Source organism: Lepidochelys kempii, chromosome 7 (genome assembly GCF_965140265.1).
Source record: "Lepidochelys kempii isolate rLepKem1 chromosome 7, rLepKem1.hap2, whole genome shotgun sequence".
Taxonomy (NCBI): domain Eukaryota; kingdom Metazoa; phylum Chordata; order Testudines; family Cheloniidae; genus Lepidochelys; species Lepidochelys kempii.
Window position 1 is genome coordinate 91,639,778 of NC_133262.1, and position 27,833 is coordinate 91,667,610.

Sequence of the window (27,833 nt, forward strand, 5' to 3'; positions counted from 1 at the left end):
GGTGGCCGGCACAGCGCGGGGCGGGGCAGGTGCTGCAGCTGGGGACCCAGTGCTCGATGCGCGCCCAGGGGGGACGGCGGCGAGGGCAGCTCCCCGGCGCCACGACTCACTTTCGCTTTGGAGGGCTTGCCCGGGCACCGCGCCGGCCGGCGGCAGCATGAGCGCAGGGCTCCTCTTCCTCCGCCTCGTCCTCGTAAGTCCCGTCTCGCCCGGGCCAGGCCGCCGGACTGTCCGGGGAGGGGGCCGGGCGGGATTCCCGCGGCTCGGGCGGCCGCTTGTCCGTCTCCCCAGGGCTGCGCCTCTAGCGGGGCCACCTTCGCGGAGAGTCTCCGGCCCCGTATTTGCGCCGGTGGCTACGGGGGGGGGGGCGCAGACAGCTGCCGGGGGACGATGGTCAGGACTGGTCACTTCCCTCGCTCTGCTGGGGTGCACAGCGCGGGGCAGAAACCAGCTTCCCGTCCTCAGGTAACGCTCGCTGTCTCGCTCGCTGTCTCGCCTTCGACCAGAAACAATGATCGTTTCTGAGAAGCGAGATCAGGTAGAGATAAAGTCCTGCCTGCTGCGTGACACAACCGCAATAAACAGAAAGCATTCCTGCTTCCTTAAGTCTGGGGCCAATTGACTCAGAGACCATGTGAAGGAGACGTGGCTCGGAAATATTGGTTCCTAGAAGCGGTTTGATTTTGGGACTGTTTTAAAAAGACTAGTGAAGGAAGACTCCAGGTGGCCTGTAAAGGGAACTCCTCTATTCAGCTATACTTTTTTTCGCTTCGGGTCTTTCTGTGGAGTGAAGCAATGCAGTAAAACTGAAGTCTTTCGCTCCCTCACTTGTACTAAAATTATAAAGTACACTACATGATACAATAGAGGACAAACTGAATGTTTTTCAGACTTGGTATAGGGCCCTCCTTTAATTGGCTTACAAGTGAATTCCTATTTTTGGAGAGCTGCTGTTCTATTTTTGAAAGGTTTCAGAGTAGCAGCCCTGTTGGTCTATATCTGCAAAAAGAACAGGAGTATTTGTGGCACCTTAGAGACTAGCCAATTTATTTGAGCCCACCAAAGCTTATGCTCAAATAAATTTGTTAGTCTCTAAGGTGCCACAAGTACTCCTGTTCTATTTTTGAAAATTGACATTTGCCAACACTACACAGTTATCACATCTATTTCCTAGTATAAGAAAACTGTCCCAGCAGTTGGCAATTACTGATCCTTTAATGGTGATCCATGCAAACTGCACACTTGAGATGAAATTCAAAAATATTAATGGCTAAACTACTATTGATATCAGTTGGGAGCAGGATTGGGCCCTGAAAATGTGACATCCTTGGTTTATAGACTTATTTATTATGGCCCCGATCCTGCAAACACTTAAGCACATTCTTGACTTTGCTACCATGAGCAGTCCTATTGAAATCAGCGAGACTGCTCAGCGTAGTAAAGTTAAGCATGTGCTTAAGTATTTGCAGGACTGGGATTTATCATTCCCTTCTTCCAGTCCAGGGAGATACACTGGACCTAAGACTCTTTCTGATGTTTCCTAGCATTTTGTCTGAGGACCATAACTCTATGAATTGTCCCTCGGTTACTGCTGTCAACTCTCTCAGAGATATGGTCTTGAATTTCATACGTAAGATCTTCCCACAGCATGGTTACAATTGGCACTGAATGATTGTTTGCGGAGCAGAGGCTAGTATTGAGATGATTGGTAGCAAAATTTTAACAGTAGATTTTATTCATCACTTGAAGGGTACAAAATTAATTTTGGTAATGCAGTTATGTGACTCAGTTTATACTGTGGAGCTTTACAACTGTGCCACTCCACAAAACACCAAAATATAGATTAAATAGTATAGAGGATGCTTTACATCCAAACAGCAGAAGTGTAGGTTGTGTGTGTCAAAAGGGGAGAAACGCCTTCAGCACACCAATTGCAGAGACGTACTCTAAATATATCATGCTTAAATAGACATAATCACAGTCAAAAATAGATTTGCATCTATATCCTGAATTTATTTAGGTCAAACTGATAGTGGTGTAAACAAAACTTCTTCCCATCATCCCTTCCTTCAATATACACAATAGGCTGATGTTTCCATCTAAACCTGGCTCTCTGTCAAATCCCAGTCCCATTAGCCAGAGAGGAAGTAGCTCTCCCATAAACCTATTATTCCCTCTTCCCTGATTTTTCTAGCATATGATTTTACCACACTTAAAAAAAATAATAAATTTTTAAAAAGCCCTGCAGTATGTGTCTGGCTGATTAATTTACTTACACCCAAATATGAGAGTAGTTGGGTTTATTAGGCCTTGATCCTGAAAATGAGTGCAAGGGTTTGCTTCTGTGGAATCATCGCACATCAGTTGCAGAAATGGATCCTTAAGCACGTAAGATCATGGTCCATCTTACCCAGTGGCCTATACCAGAGCTTCAGAGGGAGCATACAGAACAGGGCAATTATGGAGTGATCCACCCCTATTTTCCACTCCCATCTTTTGGTCGGTGGAGGTTTAGGATTGCCCCAAGCATGGGGCTGTGACCCTGGCCATCTTGGCTAATAGCCATTGATGGACCTATTCTCCTTGAAGTTATCCAGTCCTTTTTTAAACTCAGTGATACTTTAGCTATCACAACATCCCATGACAATAAGTTCCACCACTTAGTTGTGTGTTGCATGAAAAAGTACTTCCTCTCCTGCCTATTAATTTCATTAGGTGATGCCTAGTTTGCCTCCTTAGGCTCTTACTATTCCTTCTCTGTTACCAAAAGACTAATCATAGGCCTGTCCTCATATAAAAAGCAAAGCATAGACCATTTGAAAAAACAGCTGGCGGACACTCGTACAATGATGAGTGTGGTACCAGAACCTATATAAAACAGAATAGAGGAAAAACAACTAAATTTAATAGGAACAGATTTGGGTACCTTCAAACAGCAAACTAATACTAGCCAATAATTTTCTAGTTCATATAGTAAGGTCTTGTATATAATAAATAGCCAATTTCTGAGAATTTAGAAAAGACCTCTTAGAAGTTAAGGCCCTCACACTAAAGTGTTTGTTCCACCCATGATATTCTTTATGACTCTAATAATGCAAAGATTTGTACACGTGCTTAAAATGAATGCATATAAATAGTCAGATTCAAGTCCATTGGATGACTCACGTGTAAAGTTAATCTTGTCATAAGTGTTTGCATAACTGGGTCTGTATTTGCACAATATGTTTACCTATTCTACTGCTAAGATGAATTTCTGTTTTCTCCTACTTTGATGCAATACACTGAACAACCAGGAAATGCTGAGAAGTGAACTGCAATATATTGTATACAAGAAAAAAAACAGATCATAAGCTTCCCTTGAATCTTCCATTTTGACATCCGGCCACAGAGTAGCAACAATGACATAGAAGCTGTTAGTGTTGCTGCAAGTCTTAACAATAGACAGTAATCATTAATAAATGTGCATTGAAAAAGAATTCCAAAAAATCCACAGAACACTCGTGTGATACAAGGATGTGTTATTATCCCCACTGTACAGGTGGGGAAACTGCGATAAGATATTAATGCCAACATTTTCAAATTTGACCTTGTTTGTGGGGACTAGGGTTAAGACCCCCATGAATCTGATTTCCAGTCTGATTACTGAACACACACAGATCCTATTAACCTCAGCACCACAGATACACAGATTCTAGGGGGTTTACACCACTCTAACTGTGTAGACTTCACAACATTAAACTCAATTCCTCTTTCTGGCCCTGCTGGTTCTCATGACTCAAGTGCGCTGAAAACTTTGGAACATGAGGAACTGTCACTTTGAGTGGTTGCTTCAGGGCAGTTCACTGATAACTGTGCATTTCATCTTTGTGTGAAAAAAGAAAAGGATAGATGAAAGAGAGCAAAAAGAGGAGGGAGTGGAAAGAGAAAAATGTGCTGCTGGAAACTGGACCAGAGCACAGTTGCCAACTTTCACACAGTAAATAAGCCCCCCAACTTTCATAAGAAGCCAAAAATTAAGCTAATCTCATTTCAAAACAAGGCCAAAACAAGCCAATCCCTAAGAACCCCAACACTCTGTGTAACTAGATCATCCCGGTGTGCAGTGTGGGACTGTGGTGGGCCTGCTGTGCACCCCTGACTTTCTCCCGCCCTTGCCCCTGTTTGCCCCTTGCCCCTGCTTGCCAGGAGCCAATCAGAAAAGAAGAAGAAACAAGCTGCAAGCCCAAACTTAGCCCACAAGCAATTCACAAGCCAATTAAACCAAAAACAAGCCCAATTTCTGCATGTTTTTTTTGCGGGTTTGGCATGTCTGGACCAGAGAGCACCTGTTATAGTAAGAAGTCTGCTTCATCTAAAAGAGTGCAAGGAAAGGATCCATTTGCCAAACTATATAAAATTACCACCTGTTTGACAGTTCCATCTTGATAGGATTAATGTAAGCTTTTTAATTTGCAAAAGAAAAAATTCATTAAAATAGCAAAAGGGGGATAAACTGTTCATAAAATCATCCTTTGTGAAAGAACTACCAAGAGCAAACATCAGAACATAAACGAAACTTCCCACGTCTTGCTATCCAACACCAAAGCAAGGAAATCTCCTCTCCCCCTTTTTAAATTTCTTGAGAGCCCCTAATGAGCTATGTGCACTTGCTGCTGTGCGACTGATGCAAGAACAGATGGGAGGTTTTGAATGGGTTAAAATTATGGCCCCAAATGAATAGATGCAGGTGTATGCTCCCATGTGGGGATGGGAAATTAATGGAAGAAGAGAATGGGTGACTGAGAGGAAGCAGAGAATTTATTTTAAACTTACTATTGAAGCAATTGTCCATCACTATCTGGGTCTCACGTACAAATATTGTATGTATTATGACTATGGTAGGGTTAGAGCATTATGCCCCTCATAGTGTTTTCTCTGAAGTGTTCCCCCTGTGTAAAAGACCTGGGATATTGTTCACAAATCACATGGATCCCGGAGGAGCCACTAGGCCCTCAGTGGCTCTGCCTTGGCTCTGTAGGTAGCTTGGCTTAATTGCCACACTGCCACGGATTCCCCAACTGATGCCTGCCATTGGAACCCACTTCTATGGCTCTGAAAGAAGGTTAATGCCTGAGCAGATCAATTGGAATTGATAATCTGGCCCAAATTATGATTTCTAAGGGTTTTTCTGGGGTTAGTTGCCCCTACTTATTTTGTTCCTACTGGATGTTTAGACTTTTAGTTTAAAAAATGGCATTTGTGTTAGATTAGGAAAAGAACAAAAACAAGCCTCCATGAGTCATTGTAGGCTGAAAGCATACATTGTATACATCTGTTTGTATGAAAACAGATCCAAAAGCACCTATCATCCCCTTAATGCATGTGTGTACCTTCAGTTATTGTCACTGAGTGATATGGGTACTACTGAGGACATGAGTGGTTTCCCAAGCGTACCATCAAATTGTGTTAACATTAGTGTTCCTTTTGTTATTAGTAATGAAATTTTAATTTCAGAGGACTGAATATCATGTGGGAGTGGCAATTCCAAGGAGAATCAAAAGAAAAAATATAAAGTGACTCTAGGATATAAAGAAATATTGTGGAAAATTTAGAATGTCACTTTGGGGATGAGGGGAAGCAAAAAAGGAAGAATATCAGATGTAGGGCATTGTATAAAGTTTCTGTGTGGAGTGCCTATATGATGCTACTTGAAAGACAGATCCTGAGAGGTAGTCCACACTTACTGTATTGGGAAGTACAGAATTATCTGGTAATAAATTGGTTCTATATATGTTACTACACATTATGTTTCTGTCTTTCCCTATTGTGTCAACAAGGGGGCGGTTTTGGTGGTTTTGAGGTGAGTTCTGAGTTCATGCATGCACGTAATAGAAGCTAGAAAGGTTTGTTAGTGTGGTTTTTGCGTAGTTATCAGTTATTTGCTTTGCACGTGTCTGTCATTTAGAAAGTTCTATTACAGTAACCTATTTTATCCTGTTTTCTACCCCATTCTTTACACCTTTTTCTTTTCATGTTCATCTTGTATTTGCTCCTTCTCTAATGTCCTTCACTTTCTGTCCCTAGAACTAAATGGCATTTGTAGTAACACTATACATTTGGCTCACTGATTCTTGCTCCACTGTACACTCTCCTTGTGTTTATCTTTCTGTTCCACACTGTATCCTCCTTTTCTAAATGACAGCTGCTTGGCTTGATACTCTGGTGCTGGTTCTCCTCTCTCTCTCTCATTGGTGTCAATCAATATTACCTCCTCTGAATTGCTGGAACTGCAACTGTTACTGTTATAAAAGAGTAAAGGAGAGGAGAATTAGGCCCAGTGTGTCTGAGAATAAATATTTCTGGAACATGAACAGTTTCTCAGAGCAAGAATGTGACTTTAGGCACAGCCCTGAGCAAGGAATGATGGCTAGACTACATGCCCAAAGAGCTGCTCTGAGAAGCATTCTGACTCAGAAACCTCTCTGAGTCACAGCTCTCCTGTTTGTGGCCAGCATAATAATTTCCTTCAGGTCTACTCACAGTGTAGCCCCATTTACACCTGTGCGCTGCACCTGTGGTCAGGATAGCCCAAGTAGATGGATTAAGGACAATTCTACTTCCATTTTACTTCCTTGAGCCTGTGTCAGACCTGCTAACCTACAGGTTTCCCCATGGACTTCAGGCTTACAGACCCTACTGTAGGTCCTAGCAAAGCAGTCAGTCAGAGCTGCTGCAAGCGCTGGGGGACACGGACACCCACATCCCTGCAATGCTTTTACAGCACTCGGAGCACTTCTGGCTCCAGAGCCAATCGCCTCACAGGCCTGGAAGGAGGTAATGATCCTGTCACTGCGGCATCTTTGTGTAGGGTGACCCCTGAGATATGGAACACACAATGAGATATTGTTTTCCCCCTTTCCCCTCCCCACCTCTCCTCCAACCCTTGCTGTGGGGTACTGCTCCCACACCTTCATCCACTCCTCTCTCAGGGTCTAGTGCTACTGTGGCCCACTGTACAAGTAGCAGGAGGATAGGGTAGAAAGGCAGAGTGTGAGCAATTTTCCCACACCTATAATTTTACTGTTCTCTCCTAGGTGTTTGGTTGGACTATTGGATCACAGTGGGACAGTGATGTATCTGCTGCACACACGATATATGATAAGCTGTCTATAAAGAGGAATATTTCTAAAAGGGAACTTAAATGTGGAGAGAGAGAATATGCTGCAGAAAATATCTGCTGTAAGGAGTGTGCACCTGGTAGGTATCATTTTAAAATAATTTACTGAAAAATAAAGAGGTGAGTGGAAATGGCCACAGGCAGAATGACATACTGCTTGATAAATACCCTACATAAGAGGTAGTTAATAGGTGGACTGTGGGCCAAATCTGGACCACTAGACACTTTTGAATGGATCCCACAAATAAAAATAATTGACTACTCCTGCTCTACATGCTGTAGCTTCTACTGGGACACAGTGTTATAGGGCCTTCCTCTGGCCCCCAAGTGACAGGACTACATTGGCTTCATATTTTCATTCGGAAATCCCTTGGGCACTAAAAACTGTATTCTGTGGATTGGTCTCTAACCTTCTTGTATTTATGCTGTTTCCGTAAAGATGTATATGATTATTCCATGCTATTCTAGCACTTTCACATGATCTGTTCCAAGCGTAGCTAGAATGCAGAATCGTAGAAAACACACAAATATTTACTGAGTTCATGCCAATAACTTTCCATGGATTTCAGACAAGTCCGTGTAAGCTACTTGGATTCATAGAGAACCACTGGGATATTGACATGCACAATTTTGAAGGAGGTAAAAAAATGCATTCATGCTCTTTTGCCCACACAACTCCCCATTTATACCTGTGAATGCATATTTTCATTGAACATATCATTTGTTTAGTAAATTTTCCTTCTTGTTTTTAATAATTAGAATTTTAAATCCAACCCTGAATATGCTACATTACCAAAAGACATGTATGGATAGATACCCATATAATTTATCTGTAGCATTTAGAAAGTGTTGATCCCGTCATTATTCATAAATCAGAAAGTTTGAGATGAAGAGAAATAGAAAATCTGAAGCAGAACTTCCAGCTGACAACTTCTGGGTAGAGATACTGCAACTTTCATTCTTCTTCTTTTTTTTTTTTTTAACAGGTTCATTTAAACTTGCTGATTGCACAAAGAACAACAAAACCTCAAATTGTAAACCATGTGAAGAAGGATCAACATTCATGGATCATTACAATTCCCTCCATGTGTGCAGAAGGTGCAAGTCATGTGACTCTGAACTTGGTATGTCTGTAAAATAGCAACTCAGGCAACAAAAACTGTCCATAGGACAAGACTGGGGAGTTACCACAAGCTTTGAGTAAGGGATAGCATATAGTTATGATGTCCCAGGAATAGACCAGGGAGGAAATTGTGACAGAGTTACAATTCGTACCCTGGATCCCCTTTTCTCTGCAGGGGTGGAGGAAGTATGCCATGGCAGTGCTTTTCCTGAGCAATAGTTCAGGTGCACTGGTTGGCAGTTTGAGAGGAAACAGAGTTAAGGCTCTGTCCATTCCTCACCCACCTGTGTTGGAGGGCAAGTAGAAGTCTCTGGAGTTGGCTCTTTTGCCCACAGTGTGACATGTGATTTGGGTAGTTCACTATGACATTCCGGGGTGCAATCCAGACTAGTGAGGGGTTGTGTCACCACTTGCCTTGCAACGTTGGGTGCCTCACAATGCTATGGGCCCCTCACAAAGACAAACAGTGTGCAGGTCACACCCTGAGTATCTGTATATAGCTGCAGCCTGCCAGCAACACTCCAGTCAAACTCCAGCTTCCACTCGCCTTGGTTACCACTTGAGGGTGGCCCCAACACATTCCCAGTCCCACATTTTCCCCAAAAAATGTGTGTTCTATTCTGTCCAGCCCTCTCCTGAACAGTCAGGTATTATATATCCATTGCCTCTGTAAGTGGTCAAATCATAGGACTGGAAGGGACCTTGAGAGGTCATCTAGTCCAGTCCCCTACACTTATGGCAGGACTAAATATTATCTAGACCATCCCTCACAGATGTTTGTCTAACCTGCTCTTAAAAATCTCAAATTATGGAGATTCCACAACCTCCCTAGGCAATTTATTCCAGAGCTTAACCACCCAGACAGGAAGTTTTTCCTAATGTCCAACCTAAACCTCCTTTGCTGCAATTTAAGCCTATTGCTTCTTGTCCTATCCTCAGAGGTTAAGAAAAACAATTTTTCTCCCTCCTCCTTGTAACAACCTTTTACACAACACTGGATTAATTTTAATTTTGATTAAAGAACAAAACAAGTTTACTTAACTACAAAGAGATGGGTTCTTAAGTGAGTACAAGTATAAGGCATTAAAGTCAGAAATGGCTACAAGAAAAATAAGGATAAAATGCTTTCTGGTAACTACAAGAAAGCAAACTAGACTTGATTCAAGGTTCTTACCAAATGTTTCCAGCAATAGGGCTAACCAAAGTCACAGGTCAGAACCCCTTCCAAAGTCCAAAGACTGCTTCTTTTGTCTCCTTAGATGAAAAAGCAAGAGAGAGAGAGAGAAAGAATAGAGAAAGAGACTACCTGGGGTGTTTTTGCCCCCTCTCTTTTATAGTCCAGCCACCCTTTGAAATGCATTTTCGTCAGGGTTACCCCTAGATCAAGTACCTTCCAGCTGTGATGGTGGAGGCATGGGGTCTCGTGGTAAAAGAGGTTCCATGTTGTTTGTTAAAATGTGAATCGATCTGTTCCTGCCCCCCTCTTTGCTGCCAAAGTATGGCCACTTAAAAGGTGATGGCCAGCCAACTTTGATGACACTTGGCTAGAGGCATCAGCTTGTCCTTTGTCTTCGGGAAATTGGTTACCTACTCCCCAAACTTGTCTGGTAAACACATTTCAGTTGTAACTTCAGCTTATGTTCATAACTGTACCTTGTCATTATGTGCATTTCACTATGATATGATTGACCAGTGAGTTATTAGTTTTCAAATAATACCTCACAAGGCATATTCTGTACAATGATTATTACAATAGTGTGTAGGGTCAGAATACAGGGGTGCAGTCGGTCACACTCACCTTATGCCCTAGAGTCCCTTTTTTGGCATTTACCTTGGCTCACAATCTGATCCTCAGTGAAACCATTTTAGATATATTCAAAGGTTTTCGGGTGTTAACAAAAGGTACACCAAAACCAATATTTTTATTTAGTACCTTGCTTACAGAAGTTACCTTGAATCATTCCTTATGATAAAAAACCCCACACACACTAGACAATGTGAGATAAAACTTGATTTTCTCACAGACACACAGTTTTGAGTGTTTTAAAATGGACAAACACACCCATGACACAAAGCAATCATCTGGGAGAACAGAAACCTGTTCCCACTCTAGTCCTCGCTGAAGCAGGTTTGCAGCTGCTTCTTCTCAAACTCAGAGGTGCTGCATAAGCAACACATAGTAGAATCTGTGCATAATATTATAAGAGGCATTTGAGGAAACCCGTTTGAAAGTGGCTGAGAGGGAGGCGACAAGTCACATCAAAGAGTTGAAAATCCTTAGTTTACAAAGAGTTTCCAATAAGGAATTGTTGTATTAATTTTAAATGAATTTAAACTTCATTTTAAAGTTATTAGAGGCTCAGGACCCTGAGCATCCAACAGGGTTTTGCACTTGATTGTGTCTGGCCCTCTGGCTGTGCAAGTGTGTGGCAGGGGGCACACAGAGCTTTCTCTTGCAGCCACATCACAACCCTTGGTGGCTGTTGAAATTGGCATTTTTAGGTGGGAGCTGGGGTTCGGTTTCAGCAGCATGTCTTTTCCTTTAATCTTTCTCAAGGTACTGACAAGGTCTCCACTCACTATCTGAGTGCATGCCTCACCAGGGACTCAAATGGTTGTCAGCTAAAGAAAATTATTTTTTAAAAGTCACCTTCAGGTCTAGGTGTGTTACTGGTACTGTATGGGTATTTCTTGCTGTTATAAGATCTCCGCAGTCAGGTCAATCTCACTAGCCAATGATGGATAAAAGCTTACTTTAAATAGCAAGAGCTTAGTAGAAGAAAACTAAACTAGTTCAAACCAGGCCAAACAGAGTGGCTTGGCACTGCCCAACTTGTCTGTTTTACTCAATGTCCAGTCCAAATAAGTAGACAGACATCAGGGAACTGCACCAGGGGATGATTCCAGCAGATGATGCAGGAGATGCACAGGGAATCATTATAGAAGTGGCAACTGAATATGCAGGAGACCAGACACTTTATATAATGAATGATCATAGAATGATGAATGAAAACAAAACAGCCAGTATTTTGTAATGTTATATACTAGTCCCCTTCCAGCAAAGCAAGTGCTTATTGTTAGCTCTTTTTCTTCGCAGCATGTGCTTGCAGAGGACTCCTTCCTTCCCTCCTCTTCCCAGTATCACACAATCAGAAGGAGCATGTAGAAAACAATATGGTGATGCTTGCTTTTATGACCAGCTCACATTGATGCATACAGCAATAGAGCTTAAAAGCAATAGGCCTGAGCATAGCATTTGCTAATGGTACACTAAAATAGTTAGAGTACCACCTTCTTCTAATTGAAGAAAACTCTTGGGATTTATTTTAGGTTTCGAAGTTGCAGAAACTTGTACCGTCACTCAGAACACAAAATGCAGGTGTAAACAACACTACTTTTGCAATTCTTCTGACTCATGTCATCATTGCGACCCATGCAGCAAGTAAGTTTGAGGTCTTTATTATTTAACTATTCAGATGGTTTGTTGTTTAATGTGAATTATCCAGGCTCAGCCAGTTTTTCAATATCAATGTGGCCTCTAATGCATTGTTTAGGAAAGAAGTCAGTTTAGCTCACTTAACTCAATTGAAAATCCCACATCGACATAAACACGGTTAAACACCTTTTAGCTCCATTTAGTGGTCAAGTTATAGCCTAGCAAGGTTTTCAGATGAATTAAGCTAGTCCTATTGAACTCATTCATTTAGGGGGAAAAAAGCACTTTTTTTCTAGTCTGGACAAGGCCTAAAATTTTATAGGTACCCATCTGTATGGATAGTTACCACAATTGTGTGCAAATATCTGTATGCATTTGAATGCACAAATCTGCACACAAATTTAGAGGCCATTTTTAATAATTCCCACTCCAAGTTTTTTGAGCTTTGTCTTTGTGTATTCTGTTGGGGTAGACAGAAGTTTATTCCATGTCAGGAGGTTATGGAATGATGGATTGGATGGGTGAGGAAGTAAAGTTGGAAGGTCTGGCAATACCAGAGGGTGACAGTCTGTAGAGGAAGAGAACTTCAGGGAAAGCAGCAGGTGCCTTTTATAGGATCTTCTGACAAATTCATTTGGACTCATACCTCTCTAATCTCCCCCCCAGGAAGTGACATCTCTCATTTTAGAGAGACAAGATGGGTGAGGTAATGTATTTGTCCAATAAAGGATATTGCATAACCCATCTTGTCTATCTAATATTCTGGTACCAGCACAGCTACAACAACACTGCATACATCTCATTTTAGTCACAAAGCAAGTATAGTGCATACAGAGTTGGTATTCCTTCATTTACTGATGAAAATTAATTTTCATCAGAAATCTAAAATTATGAAACTGAGGTTTTAGAGCGATTTTGTCTGAAGGAATCCCTCAGCATTTTAGTTTTCTGGTATGAGTTTTCTAAATCTCTAATTTTGGGTCTTTGTCACAAACTGACTGTATCCCACACTGGGGCCTTGGCAGAGTGAGAAATGAGTTTGGTTCCTGTTCATAAACAGTCATGTAGCTCTGGTGCAACAGGAATTCTCTGTATGTCTACACTGGAATTAGACACTCACAGCTGGCCCATGCCAGCTAATTCAGGCTAAGGAGCTCAGGCTAAGAGGCTGTTTGATTGCAGTGTAAAAGTTTGGGCTCAGGCTGCAGCTCAGAGATCCTCCCACCTTGCAGGGTCCTAGACCCAGGCTTCAGCCCTACTGTCTACACCACAGTTTAATAACCTCTTAGCCAGATTATTTTAGCCAGAGTCAGCTGGAGCAGGCCAGCCACAGGTGTCTAAGCGTACTGTAGGCATACCCTCTGTTTCCTGCTGCATGACTGTTTGATTACCAGATCTGTTGTGAATAAGGCCAGCATGCTTTTCAGTTTTATCAAGGTTTGCCTTATCCCCTCGCCCCTCCCCCGCCCCCCCAGCTATTAGTGGGTGTAGGTATAAAATCAGAGAATATCAGGGTTGGAAGGGACCCCAGGGGGTCATCTAGTCCAACCCCCTGCTCAAAGCAAAACCAATCCCCAACTAAATCATCCCAGCCAGGGCTTTGTCAAGCCTGACCTTAAAAACTTCTAAGGCAGGAGATTCCACCACCTCCCTAGGTAACGCATTCCAGTGTTTCACCACCCTCCTAGTGAAAATTTTTCCTAATATACAACCTAAACCTCCCCCACTGCAACTTGAGACCATTACTCCTCGTTCTGTCATCTTCTACCACTGAGAACAGCCTAGATCCATCCTCTTTGGAACTCCCTTTCAGGTAGTTGAAAGCAGCTATCAAATCCCCCCTCATTCTTCTCTTCCGCAGACTAAACAATCCCAGTTCCCTCAGCCTCTCCTCGTAAGTTATGTGTTCCAGTCCCCTAATCATTTTTGTTGCCCTCCGCTGGACTCTTTCCAATTTTTCCACATTCTTCTTGTAGTGTGGAGTCCAAAACTGGACACAGTACTCCAGATGAGGCCTCACCAATCTCAAATAGAGGGGAACGATCACGTCCCTCGATCTGCTGGCAGTGCCCCTACTTGTACATCCCAAAATGTCATTGGCCTTCTTGGCAACAAGGGCACACTGTTGACTCATATCCAGCTTCTTGTCCACTGTAACCCCTAGTTCCTTTTCTGCAGAACTGCTGCCTAGCCATTCGGTCCCTAGTCTGTAGCGGTGCATGGGATTCTTCTGTCCTAAGTGCAGGACTCTGCACTTGTCCTTGTTGAACCTCATCAGATTTCTTTTGGCCCAATCCTCTAATTTGTCTAGGTCTTTCTGTATCCTATCCCTACCCTCCAGCATATCTACCTCTCCTCCCAGTTTACTGTCATCTGCAAACTTGCTGAGTGTGCAATCCACACCATCCTCCAGATCATTTATGAAGATATTGAACAAAACCGGCCCGAGGACCGACCCTTGGAGCACTCCACTGATCACTACCCATTGAGCCTGACAATCTATCAATCTGACAATCAACTTTCTATCCACCTTATAGTCCATTCATCCAGCCCATACTTCTTTAACTTGCTGGCAAGAATACTGTGGGAGACCGTGTCAAAAGCTTTGCTAAAGTCAAGGAACAACATGTCCACTGCTTTCCTCTCATCCACAGAGCCAGTTATCTCGTTATAGAAGGCAATTAGATTAGTCAGGCATGACTTGCCCTTGCTGAATCCATGCTGACTGTTCCTGATCACTTTCCTCTCCTCTAAGTGCTTCAGAATTGATTTCCTTGAAGACCTGTTCCATGATTTGTCCAGGGACTGAGGTGAGGCTGACTGGCCTGTAGTTCCCAGGATCCTCCTTCTTCCCTTTTTTAAAGATGGGCACTACATTAGCCTTTTTCCAGTCGTCCAGTACTTCTCCTGATCGCCATGAGTTTTCAAAGATAATGGCCAGTGGCTCTGCAATCACATCCGCCAACTCCTTTAGCACTCTCGGATGCAGCGCATCCAGCCCCATGGACTTGTGCTTGTCCAGTTTTTCTAAATAGTCCCGAACCACTTCTTTCACCACAGAGGGCTGGTCACCTCCTCCCCATGCTGTGCTGCCCAGTGCAGTAGTCTGGGAGCTGAGTTTGTTCATGAAGACAGAGGCAAAAAAAGCATTGAGTACATTAGCTTTTTCCACATCCTCTGTCACTAGGTTGCCTCCCTCATTCAGTAAGGGGCCCACACTTTCCTTGACTCTCTTCTTGTTGCTAACATACCTGAAGAAACCCTTCTTGTTACTCTTAACATCTCTTGCTAGCTGCAACTCCAGGTGTGATTTGGCCTTCCTGATTTCACTCCTGCATGCCCGAGCAATATTTGTATACTCTTCCCTGGTCATCTGTCCAATTTTCCACTTCTTGTAAGCTTCTTTTTTGTGTTTAAGATCAGCAAGGATTTCACTGTTAAGCCAAACTGGTCGCCCGCCATATTTACTATTCTTTCTACATGTCGGGATGGTTTGTCCCTGTAACCTCAATAAGGATTCTTTAAAATACAGCCAGCTCTCCTGGACTCCTTTCCCCCTCATGTTATTCTCCCAGGGGATCCTGCCCATCAGCTCCCTGAGGGAGTCAAAGTCTGCTTTTCTGAAGTTCAGGGTCCATATTTTGCTCCTCTCCTTTCTTCCCTGTGTCAGGATCCTGAACTCAACCAACTCATGGTCACTGCCTCCCAGGTTTCCATCCACTTTTGCTTCCCCTACTAATTCTTCCCGGTTTGTGAGCAGCAGGTCAAGAAGAGCTCTGTCCCTAGTTGGTTCCTCCAGTATTTGCACCAGGAAATTGTCCCCTACACTTTTCAAAAACTTCCTGGATTGTCTGTGCACAGCTGTATTGCTCTCCCAGCAGATATCAGGGTGATTGAAGTCTCCCATGAGAACCAGGGCCTACGATCTAGTAACTTCTGTGAGTTGCCGGAAGAAAGCCTCGTCCATCTCATCGCCCTGGTCCGGTGGTCTATAGCAAACTCCCACCACGACATCACCCTTGTTGCTCACACTTCTAAACTTAATCCAGAGACTCTCAGGCTTTTCTGCAGTTTCATACTTGAGCTCTGAGCAGTCATACTGCTCCCTTATATACAATGCAACTCCCCCACCTTTTCTGCCCTGCCTGTCCTTCCTGAACAGCTTATATCCATCCATGACAGTACTCCAGTCATGTGAGTTATCCCACCAAGTCTCTGTTATTCCAATCACGTCATAATTCCTTGACTGTGCCAGGATTTCCAGTTCTCCCTGCTTGTTTCCCAGGCTTCTTGCATTTCTGTATAGGCACTTGAGATAACTCGCTGATCATCCCTCTTTCTCAGTATGAGGCAAGAGCCCTCCCCTCTTGCACGCTCCTGCTCGTGCTTCCTCCCGGTATCCAACTTCCCCACTTACCTCAGGGCTTTGGTCTCCTTCCCCCGGTGAACCTAGTTTAAAGCCCTCCTCACTAGGTTAGCCAGCCTGCTTGTGAAGATGCTCTTCCCTCTCTTCGTTAGGCGGAGCCCGTCTCTGCCTAGCACTCCTCCTTCTTGGAACACCATCCCATGGTCAAAGAATCCAAAGCCTTCTCTCCGACACCACCTGCGTAGCCATTTGTTGACTTCCACGATTCGACGGTCTCTACCCAGGCCTTTTTCTTCCATAGAGAGGATGGACGAGAAGACCACTTGCACCTCAAACTCCTTTATCCTTCTTCCCAGAGCCACGTAGTCTGCAGTGATCCACTCAAGGTCATTCTTGGCAGTATCATTGGTGCCCACGTGGAGAAGCAGGAAGGGGTAGCGATCCGAGGGCTTGATGACTCTCGGCAGTCTCTTTGTCACATCGTGAATCCTAGCTCCTGGCAAGCAGCAGACTTCTCGGTTTTCCCGGTCAGGGCAGCAGATAGACGATTCGGTCCCCCTGAGGAGAGAGAGTCCCCGACCACCACCACCTGCCTCCTTCTCTTGGGAGCAGTGGTCGTGGAACCCCCAACCCTAGGACGGTGCATCTCATGCCTTCCAATCGGCGGAGTCTCCTTTTGTCCCCTTCCCTCAGATGTATCATCTAGTCCACCCTCCGCATTAGTACCTGTGGAGAGAACATGAAAACGTTTACTTACCTGTATCTGCGTTGCTGGTACATGGACGCTCCCCTTTCTTCTTCTGGAGGTCACATGGTGCAATTGTGCTTTTGTTATTGGGCACCTTAATGGGTGGAACTGTTTCTGCCTCCCCAAAACCATCTCTTTCCTAATCTCTCCCTACTTTTAAAAAGCAAGTAAAAAACTTTATTCTAAAGGTGTTTGGGTTATTTTGAAGGAGCGCTGTTGATCCTTTCTTTATTGCCTTTCTCTTCACTCCTTTTTTCCTATTAGGTTCCCTCCCTTCTTTTATCTTGCAGATATTTTTTGTTTTTTTTGTGTTTCATTGGGTTTTACCTTGGCGTACAGCACCCTGAGCTGCTCACAAGGCCGTGCGGGTGCACTCTGTAAATAGTGGTATTAACATCATTTACATTATGACTTATAGGAAACTGGACAAGAATCCCTAGAGACTAAATATAACAACATTGGAGGACTAGAGAGACACTTCTTCCTCCCTACTAAATTCAAAATTCCGATTTCTTACTATATTAAGCCAGCTGGTAACAGTGTGGGGGGCATGGATAACTTTGCCTTCTTTTCATGACAGATTGTGTTGTTTTTCTATTGTTAAATTACTATTAAATACATACATATTTTTCATATTTTCTCTAGGTGTGAAAATGGCGCAATTGAAAAAGTATGCACTCCGACCACAAATACCATATGCAAAAGTGAGAGTGAATTACTTAATCTTGGTATCTCCATAGGTAGAGTCAGTTGGATACAGCAGAATCAGCTATGCAGTGTAGGCCAGATTGTGTGTGTTAGACCCAAGGTGGAGCAAGCATGGAGCTGCACCACCATATAAAATGCTTCCTGGGGACACCTGGTATGCAGGGGGAGCACACCCATGGCTGCACAAGGGTGGAACATGGCTTCCAGTCCATGATTGGTCAGTTCTGCTGGCTGGTATGGCGGGGTTGCCCCTTGTAGAGTGGCCTGTACCGTAGGAACAGTAATGGGGAGCAGTCCCTGTTGGCAGGAGAGAACAGGAATCATTTTTGTGTCTTGCCCTGGCACAGGGCTGCAAGGAGCAGAGAGGGAAGACTCCTTGCACCTCACCAGTCGTGTGCTGCGTCTGGGGAGGCATCTATACAAGGTCCTTCCACGGTCTGGCCTTTATAATCCTGTGAAGGGTTCCAAGTGTGTTGTTGTATTGCACTGATTTTCTGTGCTTTGCTTTTATGTAAATTTTACAATGCTCTAAATTATCAGGAAACTTCTGGTGGATTTATCTAGTGATTGGAATTGTCATCGCTATAGCATCACTATCAGCCGTAGCAGCGTACTGTTGTAAGTTAATTTCTTTTATTCATCCATATTGTATACTGAATTGACTACTGCTTAATTAATCATAATTCTCCTCTTTTAGGTGCTCCACTCTAGCACTGATACATACTATGCGCTGGTTTTTAAAATTCTTTGGCATGTTTTGTTTCAGACAAGAAGAAACGGAAGGATTTTGATGTGAACAATCAGATGCTGTCTCGGGTTGTCCACAAACCACCCACCTCTGTAGGTATCATTGTTTAGCATGGCTGAAATTCAGCTTGGTGCATGAGGCCCTCTGCACCACTTAAATCCACACTGGGGCTGTGTAGATTGTGGAGGCCTGTCCTCCCTTTACCCTCTGGCTTTATGTGAGAGAAGTGAACTTCACCACAGAGAGAGAGACACGTGGGAGAGTTCCAAACTATTTTTGCCAAGCAAATAACAGGATTTGTCCATGTGCTTCCTATGAGCATTTCTGAAAAAGAGAGTGTTTTGTATAGTACAATGTATATATGGAGAACAAGAAGAAGTTTTCAAACCCTCCTGTCCCAGCTACACACACAAGCTAGGAAGGAAGTCAGGGATTTTATTCGAATCGCTCCACTCTTTCTGCCTGAGATAAAGTTGAAGCTTTTATCCCCTAAACAGTCCTATCTTTAAACACGTATTGTTCCTTAGAGTGGAAGGTGCTAGCAATGAGTGCCCAGCAGCTGAGGATAAGAGAGGACATTGTGTCATTCTGCTGTGACCCTCTCTACTCTCTCAGATAATCTATGAGCAGTACTGAAGGGCTCAGTTAATCCAGTTCTCTATGGCCAAAGGACAGTTGCAACACTGAGGGGACCATGAGGAAGCAGAGTGAGAGTTGGGGTCAGAAGAGTTTTCTACAGAGGACCCTGGGGCGGGGGTGGGGTGGGGGAGGAATGTATTTCCTGGCCTGACTCATTAGGGTCAGATCATTACAGAAACATGCAAAAAGCGGCCCAAAGTTTGTGGGGGAAGAGGGGTTGAGTGTCATTTCTCCTCCCCGCCCCCGATGCTTGTCTGTGGGCTGTAGACAGGAAGGGTGTGGAGCTAGGGGAAGCTACCTTCTTGCAGCAGCATCTCTCTCCAGCCTAGTACAGAGCTCCTCACTTAGACAAAGGATCATTTCTCTCCTAAAGAATGTTCCATACATTGATTAAGCATTCTGAGTAGCTAAGATCCTGAAGTTCGTGTACTAGTCCGGTGACCCAAATAGAGACCACCTTCATTTCTATTATTCAGTTTAAAATTGGCTAGTGCACTGTATTCTAAACATGGCCTGGCTACTAAAGAGAGGGGTCATGGATAAAGCTGAGAGAAAACTCCAAATTTCATGAAATTTAGCATTTTGCATAATTTGGTGTTTTAAAAAAAATTGGTAGTGGGAGCCCAACCCCACCCCCCCACTAAGGTACAAAAGAGACTGTACCACTGAAAGAAGAAGAGAAGATGGGAATAAGTGAAAAAACAGAAAAAAATCAATAATCAAGAAAAACTTGGGGGGGGGGGGGAAGGGCAGAGACTCTACAATCTGCAGGGCCTCCTTTACACTTTTTTCTTTATCTGTTTCCAGGAAGTGGAGCCTCTTGTGTACACAGGTATGAAATAACATTTTACTTTCTGTGTAGGAATGGTGAGAAATATGGTTTAGAAACCATGCAAGAATATATGTTTTGTTCAATTTAATGCAAGGTCAGTCTCTGTTTCGAGGAGCTGTCACTCCTCACTGATTTGTAACTCTCCTTATTAAATAAATGTCAGTTATGGGAACAAACCTCCAGTCCTAACTAAGACACAACGCTCATTTTTTTTTTAAATCAAAGGACGTTTTGCCTCAGTAAGGTCTGCAGACTCTGTGTTACTTGATTAATGTTAGCAGGAATTAGTTATTGAAAAACCCAAAATGTTTCTGCTTGGATGAGCACCCAACTGTTTTCCTGCTTGTTAAAAAATTGTGAGTATATGCAGATTTTTGGAGACTTTGTCCCACAGGACTCTCTAACTAAGAAACCCTCTGGTGGTTCAGTAGATACACTGGCAATCTTGTTGCCAGATCTCAGGTATTCATATATTCTGATCTCCTGGACTCTGCAGCTTTCAAAGCCAAAGGCATTCACCCTGTATTACAGATCAAGTAGTACGCAAAGCCCAGAAGATAGGCTTCTAGACACTGAACTGTCAAGTGCATGAGTCCAGCAATGGAAGTATCATTATGGAGAGGTTCAGCGCCGAGCTAAGAGGATGCCAGAGGTGTTTGTCTGCTTGAGGAAGGGAAGGAGAAAGGGTCCTATAGAAAGATCCGAGCACTTATTTGAAGTCACAAGAAGGGGATATGGGTCCATACCTGAACATTTGAATTTTCTAACACAAGGGAAAGTGTAGCATGTTGACCCATGTCTACTGTGAAGTTCCCTGTAAAAGACTTCTCTCGATCTCTCACTTAGGCTTGAAATATCTGTTTTGAATAGGAAACGTGTAATCTATTTAAAACATGAAAAAAAATCAGTAAAATACTAGTGCCATGAATTTGTGTTTTCAAATGTTATTTGTATTGTCAGATGTTGACCTGAGTGCCCACATTCCTGCTATTGTGGAGGTGATGACGCTACCACAAGTCAAGGCTTTTGTTCGGAAGCATGAAATCCCAGAACCTGCCATAGAGCAGACACTCCAGGACTATATAAATGATTCAACTGAGCAGAAAATCAAATTGTTCCATATGTGGTATCAACATCATGGAATGAAGGGGGCTTATGAAAATTTGATCGTCAGCCTGAGAGAATTAAAAATGCGTGCTGTTGCTGATAAAATTGAGAAAAAACTGAATGCGGTCACTTTCAGCAGTCAGGAAAACGGAAGATCAAATGTCAATACTGCTGAGCAAAGCAGCACCCATTCTGATAGACATAATGTGTAGTCAGTGGAAAAATATTTCTAAACAGGTAAGTATTATTTTTATGTTGTAAATAACAAAGTTTTCAAAGACCGTTTCCTTCAGCATTTCTACCTGATTAAAGAAGAGGTGAGTGAACAAACACAGACAGCATGGCTAACTTCTGGAAATGCATCGATGTGCACTTCAGAGATTGAGATTTTGCTATCCTTTGTAAAGGACTGGGAACAGAGATTCTGGGAAGCATTCACTAAAAAACACAACAATATAGGAGTTCATGCAGAGGACTCACAATGCTTCTGTGTGTCACACAAAAAAACTCAGCCAACATTTTGGAATGAAGCTTTAGTTAAAGATTTATGGTCCCAGACAATGGATGATCTTTGTGTTTAGTTATGCTAAAATTATGGTTTATAGCTATTTTCCTTATGTAAGAGAATGAAAACTCTGGTGTTACGTTTACAGTATTTTCAGCAAACACACTTAGGGGGAAAAAAAGGAATTCAATTACTTTAAATTTAAAGACTAACTTTAATGTAATCTGTAAACATGTTAAAGATTTACTCACATGAGAAATCCCATTTAAAGTCAGTGGGGCTATTCACTTGTTATGTATTTGGAAGATGAATATACTTGTTTTTATAGATTACTTTAAATGATACTTTCAGTTGTGAAAGCATATGAACATGTAGATATTTCATGGAAGGCCCCAAACTAACCACAGATGTGTGGGTGCAGATTATTGCCTTCTACGATAATCATGATGGTCCCTTCTGGTCTTAAAAAAAAAATCTGTGAAATGAAATGCGATCTGTGCCTGTATAACTGAAGGACAGAACTGGGTCCTCAATTTTTAAAGGTCTGTCATACCGACTGTGATCTCTCCAAGGCCCAAATGTTTGATACTAGCTTTTCTAATGCAAAGATTTAAAGTAAGAACAAGCTGCAATAAAAGAAGAGCTTGAAATAGTGTATGATTCTTTCCTTTAATTTGTATAAATTGGCCTATAATAACCTCAGTTTCAAGATTTCAGATTCCTGATATCAGTAAACCTCAGGAATGAAAACTGAAAGCTCCATTCATCTCTGGACCATATGAAGCCCAGAAAGCTGAGCACCAGACCAATCTATTCAGCATGACTGGGCTGCCACATAGTTTATCAACCTCCAAAAGAATCTAGGGAACTGCAGGGCTACTCTGTGGAAGGAAAGGTTAATCTGTAAGCCTATGTTAGTGTCCTACTTCCTACAATCCACAATTTCTTGTGCTGGAGCTATTTCCTTTTCTCCCTCTCTCCTAGGTCCTTTATATAGCTCCAGGAGCAAGTGAGGTACAAATATTTGCTACACTGTATCGCATCGTTTGTCCATCATGTTAATTTTCTTGCATCCAGGTACAGCTGGCTGAAAAGAAAAGTAGTTACAAGGACTGTTTGTTGAGGGAAGTCTCTCACCTCTCATGACTCCTGTGGAGGACTTCACCTTATCACTGAAATCTGGGGAGTGTCCCCCTCCACTCACTGATTCCATGCAGCTTATTGGTAGTCTCCTGAGAATTTTTAGGTTGGTGAACGCTTCTCTTCTTCCTGACTGAGATTTTCTGGTCACATGATGCCTTTGCTATTTTTTCTTTGACTCACTGCCTCTCAGTCCTCCAGCAGTAACTCCATTAGTCAGACTCAGTGCACTGCCTGACACTGCTTCCATGAGCCACATTGCTACTAATGGCTCTTTGGCTACTCAAAGAGTATGGGCCTGTTTCTCCCCAGTCTGTACCTTATGCCTTTGCACCCATGCAGTCATTTACACCTGTGATAAGTGGTTGTAATCAGAAAAGTAGCACTTTACCCAGATGTAAGGCAAAGGAGCATCAGGTGCTGTGAATCAGCTACAGGGCAGGCTTGCGCAGAGTGTAATGCTGAGACCAGTCTTAGGAGTCTGCTACTAATGATCATGCTACTAATGAAATACAGTAAATCTTCCAGGATTGCATGACCTGGGAGGGCTGTGAAGGAAAGTTTGACCTGAATGGATCCTAGTGCTAAAGACAGGTTTGTGTGAAACAGATAAATTTGAGATTAAAATGAGAGACAGTCCTCTCAATAAGATACATTTGAGAAATTTCAGCCATTCGTGGTTCTGTCCATGGAGTTTTTATGGCTATCCAGCCTACAACTAGTTTAGGATCCACAACTACACCTCAATTCTTACATGGAATATGCCTGCTGAACTTTTGGAAACATCTCTTGACATGTGTGGAGCAAGACTTCACATCTAGCCCATGCTTATACATTCAGAATGACCAACCACTATGTATTAACGCCAATCAGCATGCCGATGTCAGAGACAGAGTGCCAAAACGCTCACAATCTTCCTCCCTTTATAGGAACCTCAAGTAGCCCTCTACTAATTGCAATGATAGCTAGGAAATAGGTGATCTAACTTCTGCGTTCTGTATGTTGCACATGATCAGAAGAGTTGCTGGACCTGAACGGCACCCTGATACTATATGAATAATTAGTAATAAGTAACCAGATTGTTTGCCTTTGTCAGTGTACAGATCTCACACCCCCTGGGGCTGATTATGTCCCCCACTGCAGCCCTTTTATGCTGCTCTACTGCCATAAAGGGGATGGAATGCCCTCCTGGGAATTCCCCAATGCAGGGGTAGGATAGGGCTAGTATGGACTGTCCTACGCTACATTCCCATGTAGTCCTAGTGTAGATGGAGGACAAGCAGGAGGGAGAGAGTGTGGCTGGAACATTCTGTAATCTGCCACGCCAACCCCTAGAGCAGGCCAGAATTAGGGAAGTATAAGAAGTAGCTTAAAGGCACATCTACATCTCCTCATCCTGGACTGTCATTCTGGCTTCACTTACAAGGAGGTGCAGCACCGGCTATGGCTCCTTTTTATTGACAAGTGCAAGTTATGAGTGCCCATTTCTTAAGGCCTGAGTGGGTCACACAGCTTGTCCAGTTTGGAACAGAGGGGCCTTAAAACAACTTCTTACATTTGTAGTAGTGAACTCTAGTGTGAAATTGTGTATAGATACATTGGAATTTCCCAAAAAAGCACTGTCAGAAGGACTGTTTAAAACAAAAAGCCCCCGAGGAGTGAGTCATATTTTCCCTCTGAGAAGTCTGAAGATCTGAACCCAGAATACCATTAAGTCTGGTAGTCATTACTTTTTTAAACTGCAGCATGATGCTGCCACAGATAGAGTGAATATACTAGCAGAGCGGTGGTGGGGTTTGTAACAATGATAGTTACACTTTAAGACACCTTTCACCCCCAAAGGATAGTGGTTATATCATTCACAGAGACAGACATTCAAAATGCCTCTCTTCTGAGCACTGGGTAGGCCTCAGTTAGAGCCAGACTGGGAAGAGTTAAAGGAGAGCAACAGAAAGGATAGAATGTTTGGAAAATGAAACCTACTATCTACGGAAAGCTTAGAGAACCGAATGTGTTCAAGCTAAAGTGAAGCAGACAGGAAGGACAAACTGAAATGGTACATGAATAAAGTGACTCAACACGTGCAGACAAATTATGAAAGGAAACAGTCATGAGGAGACAAACTCTGCAAAACCCTTATTTTATAAAAACCAGGGTTGAATCTTGTTCAAATGCTTTCCTGGAGAAATCGGTATTTTCAAAATCCTCTCCACTGCTGGAGCCTTTCACTGTGGCAGTGAAAGACTCTGGCAGGGGGTGGGCAGAGGAGGAAGGTTCAGCCTTTCCCCACTGTTCACACCTGCCAGAACCTTTCCCTGCTGCTGGTCTTTCCCTGCTTCAGGGAAAGACTCCAGCAGTGGGGAGGCAGCAGGCCACGACACGGCAAAAACAGCAGTGGAGACCGAAGGCAATGTGTGGGGAGTAGAGAGGCATGTAGGGTGTGTACTCGGGTACACAGTCACACCCTTCAGGCCTGTCTGTACTCACCAAAGCCATGCCTTACAGTCTATGTTGTTCGTTACCCCCAAGCTACGGGAGGTCTATGTGTATGTACGCTGCGTCAGAGGTTTTCAACCTTTGTCTTTCTGAGGCAGCCCCAACATGCTATAAAAGCTCCAGTGCCCACCTGTGCCACAACAACTCCAGTAGATTAGAAGCCAGGGCTGGCATTAGAGAGTAGTGAGCAGGGCAACTGCTTGGGGCCCCATGCCACAGGGGACCCGCAAATCTAAGTTGTTTGAGCTTCGGCTTCAGCCAAAGGCGGTGGGGCTCAGGCTTCAGCCCCAGTGAGTCTAACACCTGGCCTACTCTCTGGTTTAATTTTGGCATTTCCCCTGAAACCTGCCCACGGCCCCCTAGTGGGACCCAGACTGCTGGATGAGAGCCACTGCACTACATGCTGCCAAAAGAAGCGTGCAGTGTAGATGTACCCTACAGCGCCACAGTGGTGTGCGTTGTTCTGAAGGGAGATGGACATTTTTGTACAAGCTGGTTTCCTCTCACTCTGGGACAAGGTAAAAAGGGTCAGTTTTCACTACCCAATTAATTATTTTCTATGTCTGTCAAGTTTCTTCATGCTTGTTTTTCTTCCAATTTCTGTAGTTGTTCCTACCACTCTGCAAACTATTTTGATTTCCAAATCAAGCTGAGTTAAAATACCATAAGAAAAAAGGCAATTTTCTGTTATTTTTGTCCAATGGGAAAAAAATGCCATCTTTTCCCACAGACAACTAGGTTTGTCTCCTTAACTGTTTTATTCCTAAATGTAATTGCCCACCAGATGGCAATGTGTACCAAGATTTTCCATACCACTGATACTAGATTTCCTGCTGATCCTCTGACACTGCAATTACAAGACATCAGACTGTTCTCCTCTATTCACCCCTTACATGGGAAATTCCACAAGCACACAGTGCGGGTATTCTGGTAGAACTTTTCCTCCTCCTGCAAGTTTTTCTGAGAGGAAAGGATTTGTCCCTGTCAGGAAGTTTTCCTGATATTCAATTTAAGTTTTCTTTTTAATTTCATTCCATTCTAGTTGGAGGACCTCAGGGCTTGTCTTCACTACCATGCTATATCAGCCAGCTGCATTGATGCAGCTGCACCAATCTAGCATGTCTGGTGAAGATGCACTACGTCAACTGTAGAGTGCTCTCCTACCAACGTAATTACTCCACCTCACCGAGATGCCACTGACATAGCACAGTGTGGACATTGTTTTAAGTTGATGTCACTTACGTCGCTCAGGGTGGGTGACTTTTTCACACCCGAGCAACATAAGTTATATTGACTGAAGCGGTAGTGTAGACAAACCCTTAGTCTGCCAGCTTTGTCCTTCAGGGAGTGAATTAGAATTTGATATGTTGGTATCGCTCTTCAATGGGATTCCCTCTGCTGAGTAGATGATCCAGCTCAACAAGTGAAATTTTAAGATCCCAGGACTATGCTTCTAAACAGACCTCCTGGCACATGCCTAAATAATTCCTCTCCCTCTTCTTTGTACTCGTAGACAGCCACACATCCCTTCCTGAGTCATCACCAAGTTGAGCTAAACCCACTAAATTCTTAATATCTACTCATGAATCAGGTGCTGTAGGTCTCTCATTTTTACTGAGCTTCTTTGAGCTCCAAATTGTCTGCCTCCATTTAATACAATGCTTATTCCTATCATTGTTAATTGACTAATCTATACTCAGTAAATTTCCAAAGGGTGAAATATTATCGCATTTTGTAGATGGGGAAACTAAAGCAGATATGAACTGACTTACCTGAGGCCACCTAGCTGCCAAGCATTCCCTGGGCATAATGGAATCTTCCACGAGCACAGAGCTAGCATAGCCGGTTCTACACCAACCCCTCTCAGCCCTCATTTCAGAGCAGTGGGTGCCTGCTTGTATGAGTGCATTACAACAGAGTCCTGATACACATTCACATAAGCAATAAAAACATCTGTGCTTACATTAAAAAAAATAGTTTGGACTCTCTCCAGCAGAAAGGAGGAAAACAGTATTTTCCTCTTAAAAAAAAAATCAAGTTCGTCAAGTCAAGGTGCCTAGCAAAGAGCAGATCTTAACAATGTCTGAATAACACCACTCGGATTATGTCCAGGGAAAATCGGTAGGGAATCCAGAATTTTGGCCTTCCTAAATAAGTACATTTCCTTAGAGTTGAATTATCCAATAGTGTGTGCTTAAAATGAGCCAAATTTATCTGGAAAGGATGAAGATTTTGTTATTGTTACAATTTTAACTACACAAAAGTAGTTAGGTGCCAGCGGTTATCATCAAATTGAAACAATGATCAAATTAACTGGGGATTGAATGAAGTGGAGGGCACAGTAAATGTGTTTAGTTAATAAATAATTACTTATTTTCTTGGAAATGTGACAGGTCCAACTGACTTGGTGGGTGAATAAATACTTCAATTTCTGCAACATCCCTGTATAAACAGCTGAGTCTTTGTAGCCAGACAGCCAGCCCCCGCTCTCAGACCAGCATTGCTGGGAACACAAGGGAACCAAAACAACAGGGCACTTAACATAAATTCCAGCACAGCCTTTGAAGCTGTGAGAAGCACAGGTGTGCTGCTACAATGTGCCTCTGGGAACATATACAACGATTAGGCTCACAGCAGACAGAGAAGCTGTGACAGACATGGCTCTTAGCCCCTACTAAATAGCGTGATGCACACACCCCAACATCCTAGGTGGGAAAATATTTACCCTAATAAAAGGAATGTCCAGTAGTCGAAACTTATTGTTTCTCTCACTTGCAAGTGTAAACTACTCTTGCGAGAGCTGGCGTCACCCAGACAGACCAGCTCCAA

At 43.2% G+C, this 27,833-nt stretch overlaps 2 protein-coding genes across 4 annotated transcripts in view; one reads left to right on the forward strand and one right to left on the reverse strand.

The window, feature by feature from the left end:
* The window catches only part of ACTA2 (actin alpha 2, smooth muscle), a 38,234-nt gene extending 37,839 nt beyond the window's left edge, over positions 1 to 395 (reverse strand). For both annotated transcript variants that reach the window (XM_073353781.1, XM_073353780.1), the window contains exon 1: positions 111 to 395. The gene's annotated coding sequence lies outside the window, so the exon portion shown is untranslated. The remainder of the gene's footprint in view (positions 1 to 110) is intronic.
* Positions 1 to 27,833, forward strand: FAS (Fas cell surface death receptor). 2 transcript variants are annotated; one of them, XR_012160024.1, is made up of 10 exons: positions 1 to 193; positions 7,074 to 7,236; positions 8,143 to 8,280; positions 11,610 to 11,721; positions 17,475 to 17,533; positions 18,078 to 18,155; positions 18,304 to 18,377; positions 19,732 to 19,756; positions 20,717 to 22,614; positions 26,518 to 27,833. XR_012160024.1 is itself a non-coding variant. In XM_073353782.1 (9 exons), the coding sequence occupies exons 1-9, from the start codon at positions 158 to 160 to the stop codon at positions 21,073 to 21,075; spliced, it is 1,044 nt and encodes a 347-aa protein (XP_073209883.1). In that variant the 5' UTR covers positions 1 to 157; the 3' UTR covers positions 21,076 to 27,833. The 2 variants fall into 2 exon arrangements, 1 of the variants encoding a protein (XP_073209883.1); XM_073353782.1 differs by having other exon boundaries at positions 20,717 to 27,833.

Coding starts and splice junctions, on each gene's coding strand:
- FAS (XM_073353782.1), top strand. CDS start 158: ATGAGCGCAGGGCTCCTCTTCCTCCGCCTCGTCCTC. Junction 11,722..17,474: donor CATTGCGACCCATGCAGCAA/GTAAGTTTGAGG, acceptor TATTTTCTCTAG/GTGTGAAAATGGCGCAATTG. Junction 19,757..20,716: donor GGAGCCTCTTGTGTACACAG/GTATGAAATAAC, acceptor TTGTATTGTCAG/ATGTTGACCTGAGTGCCCAC.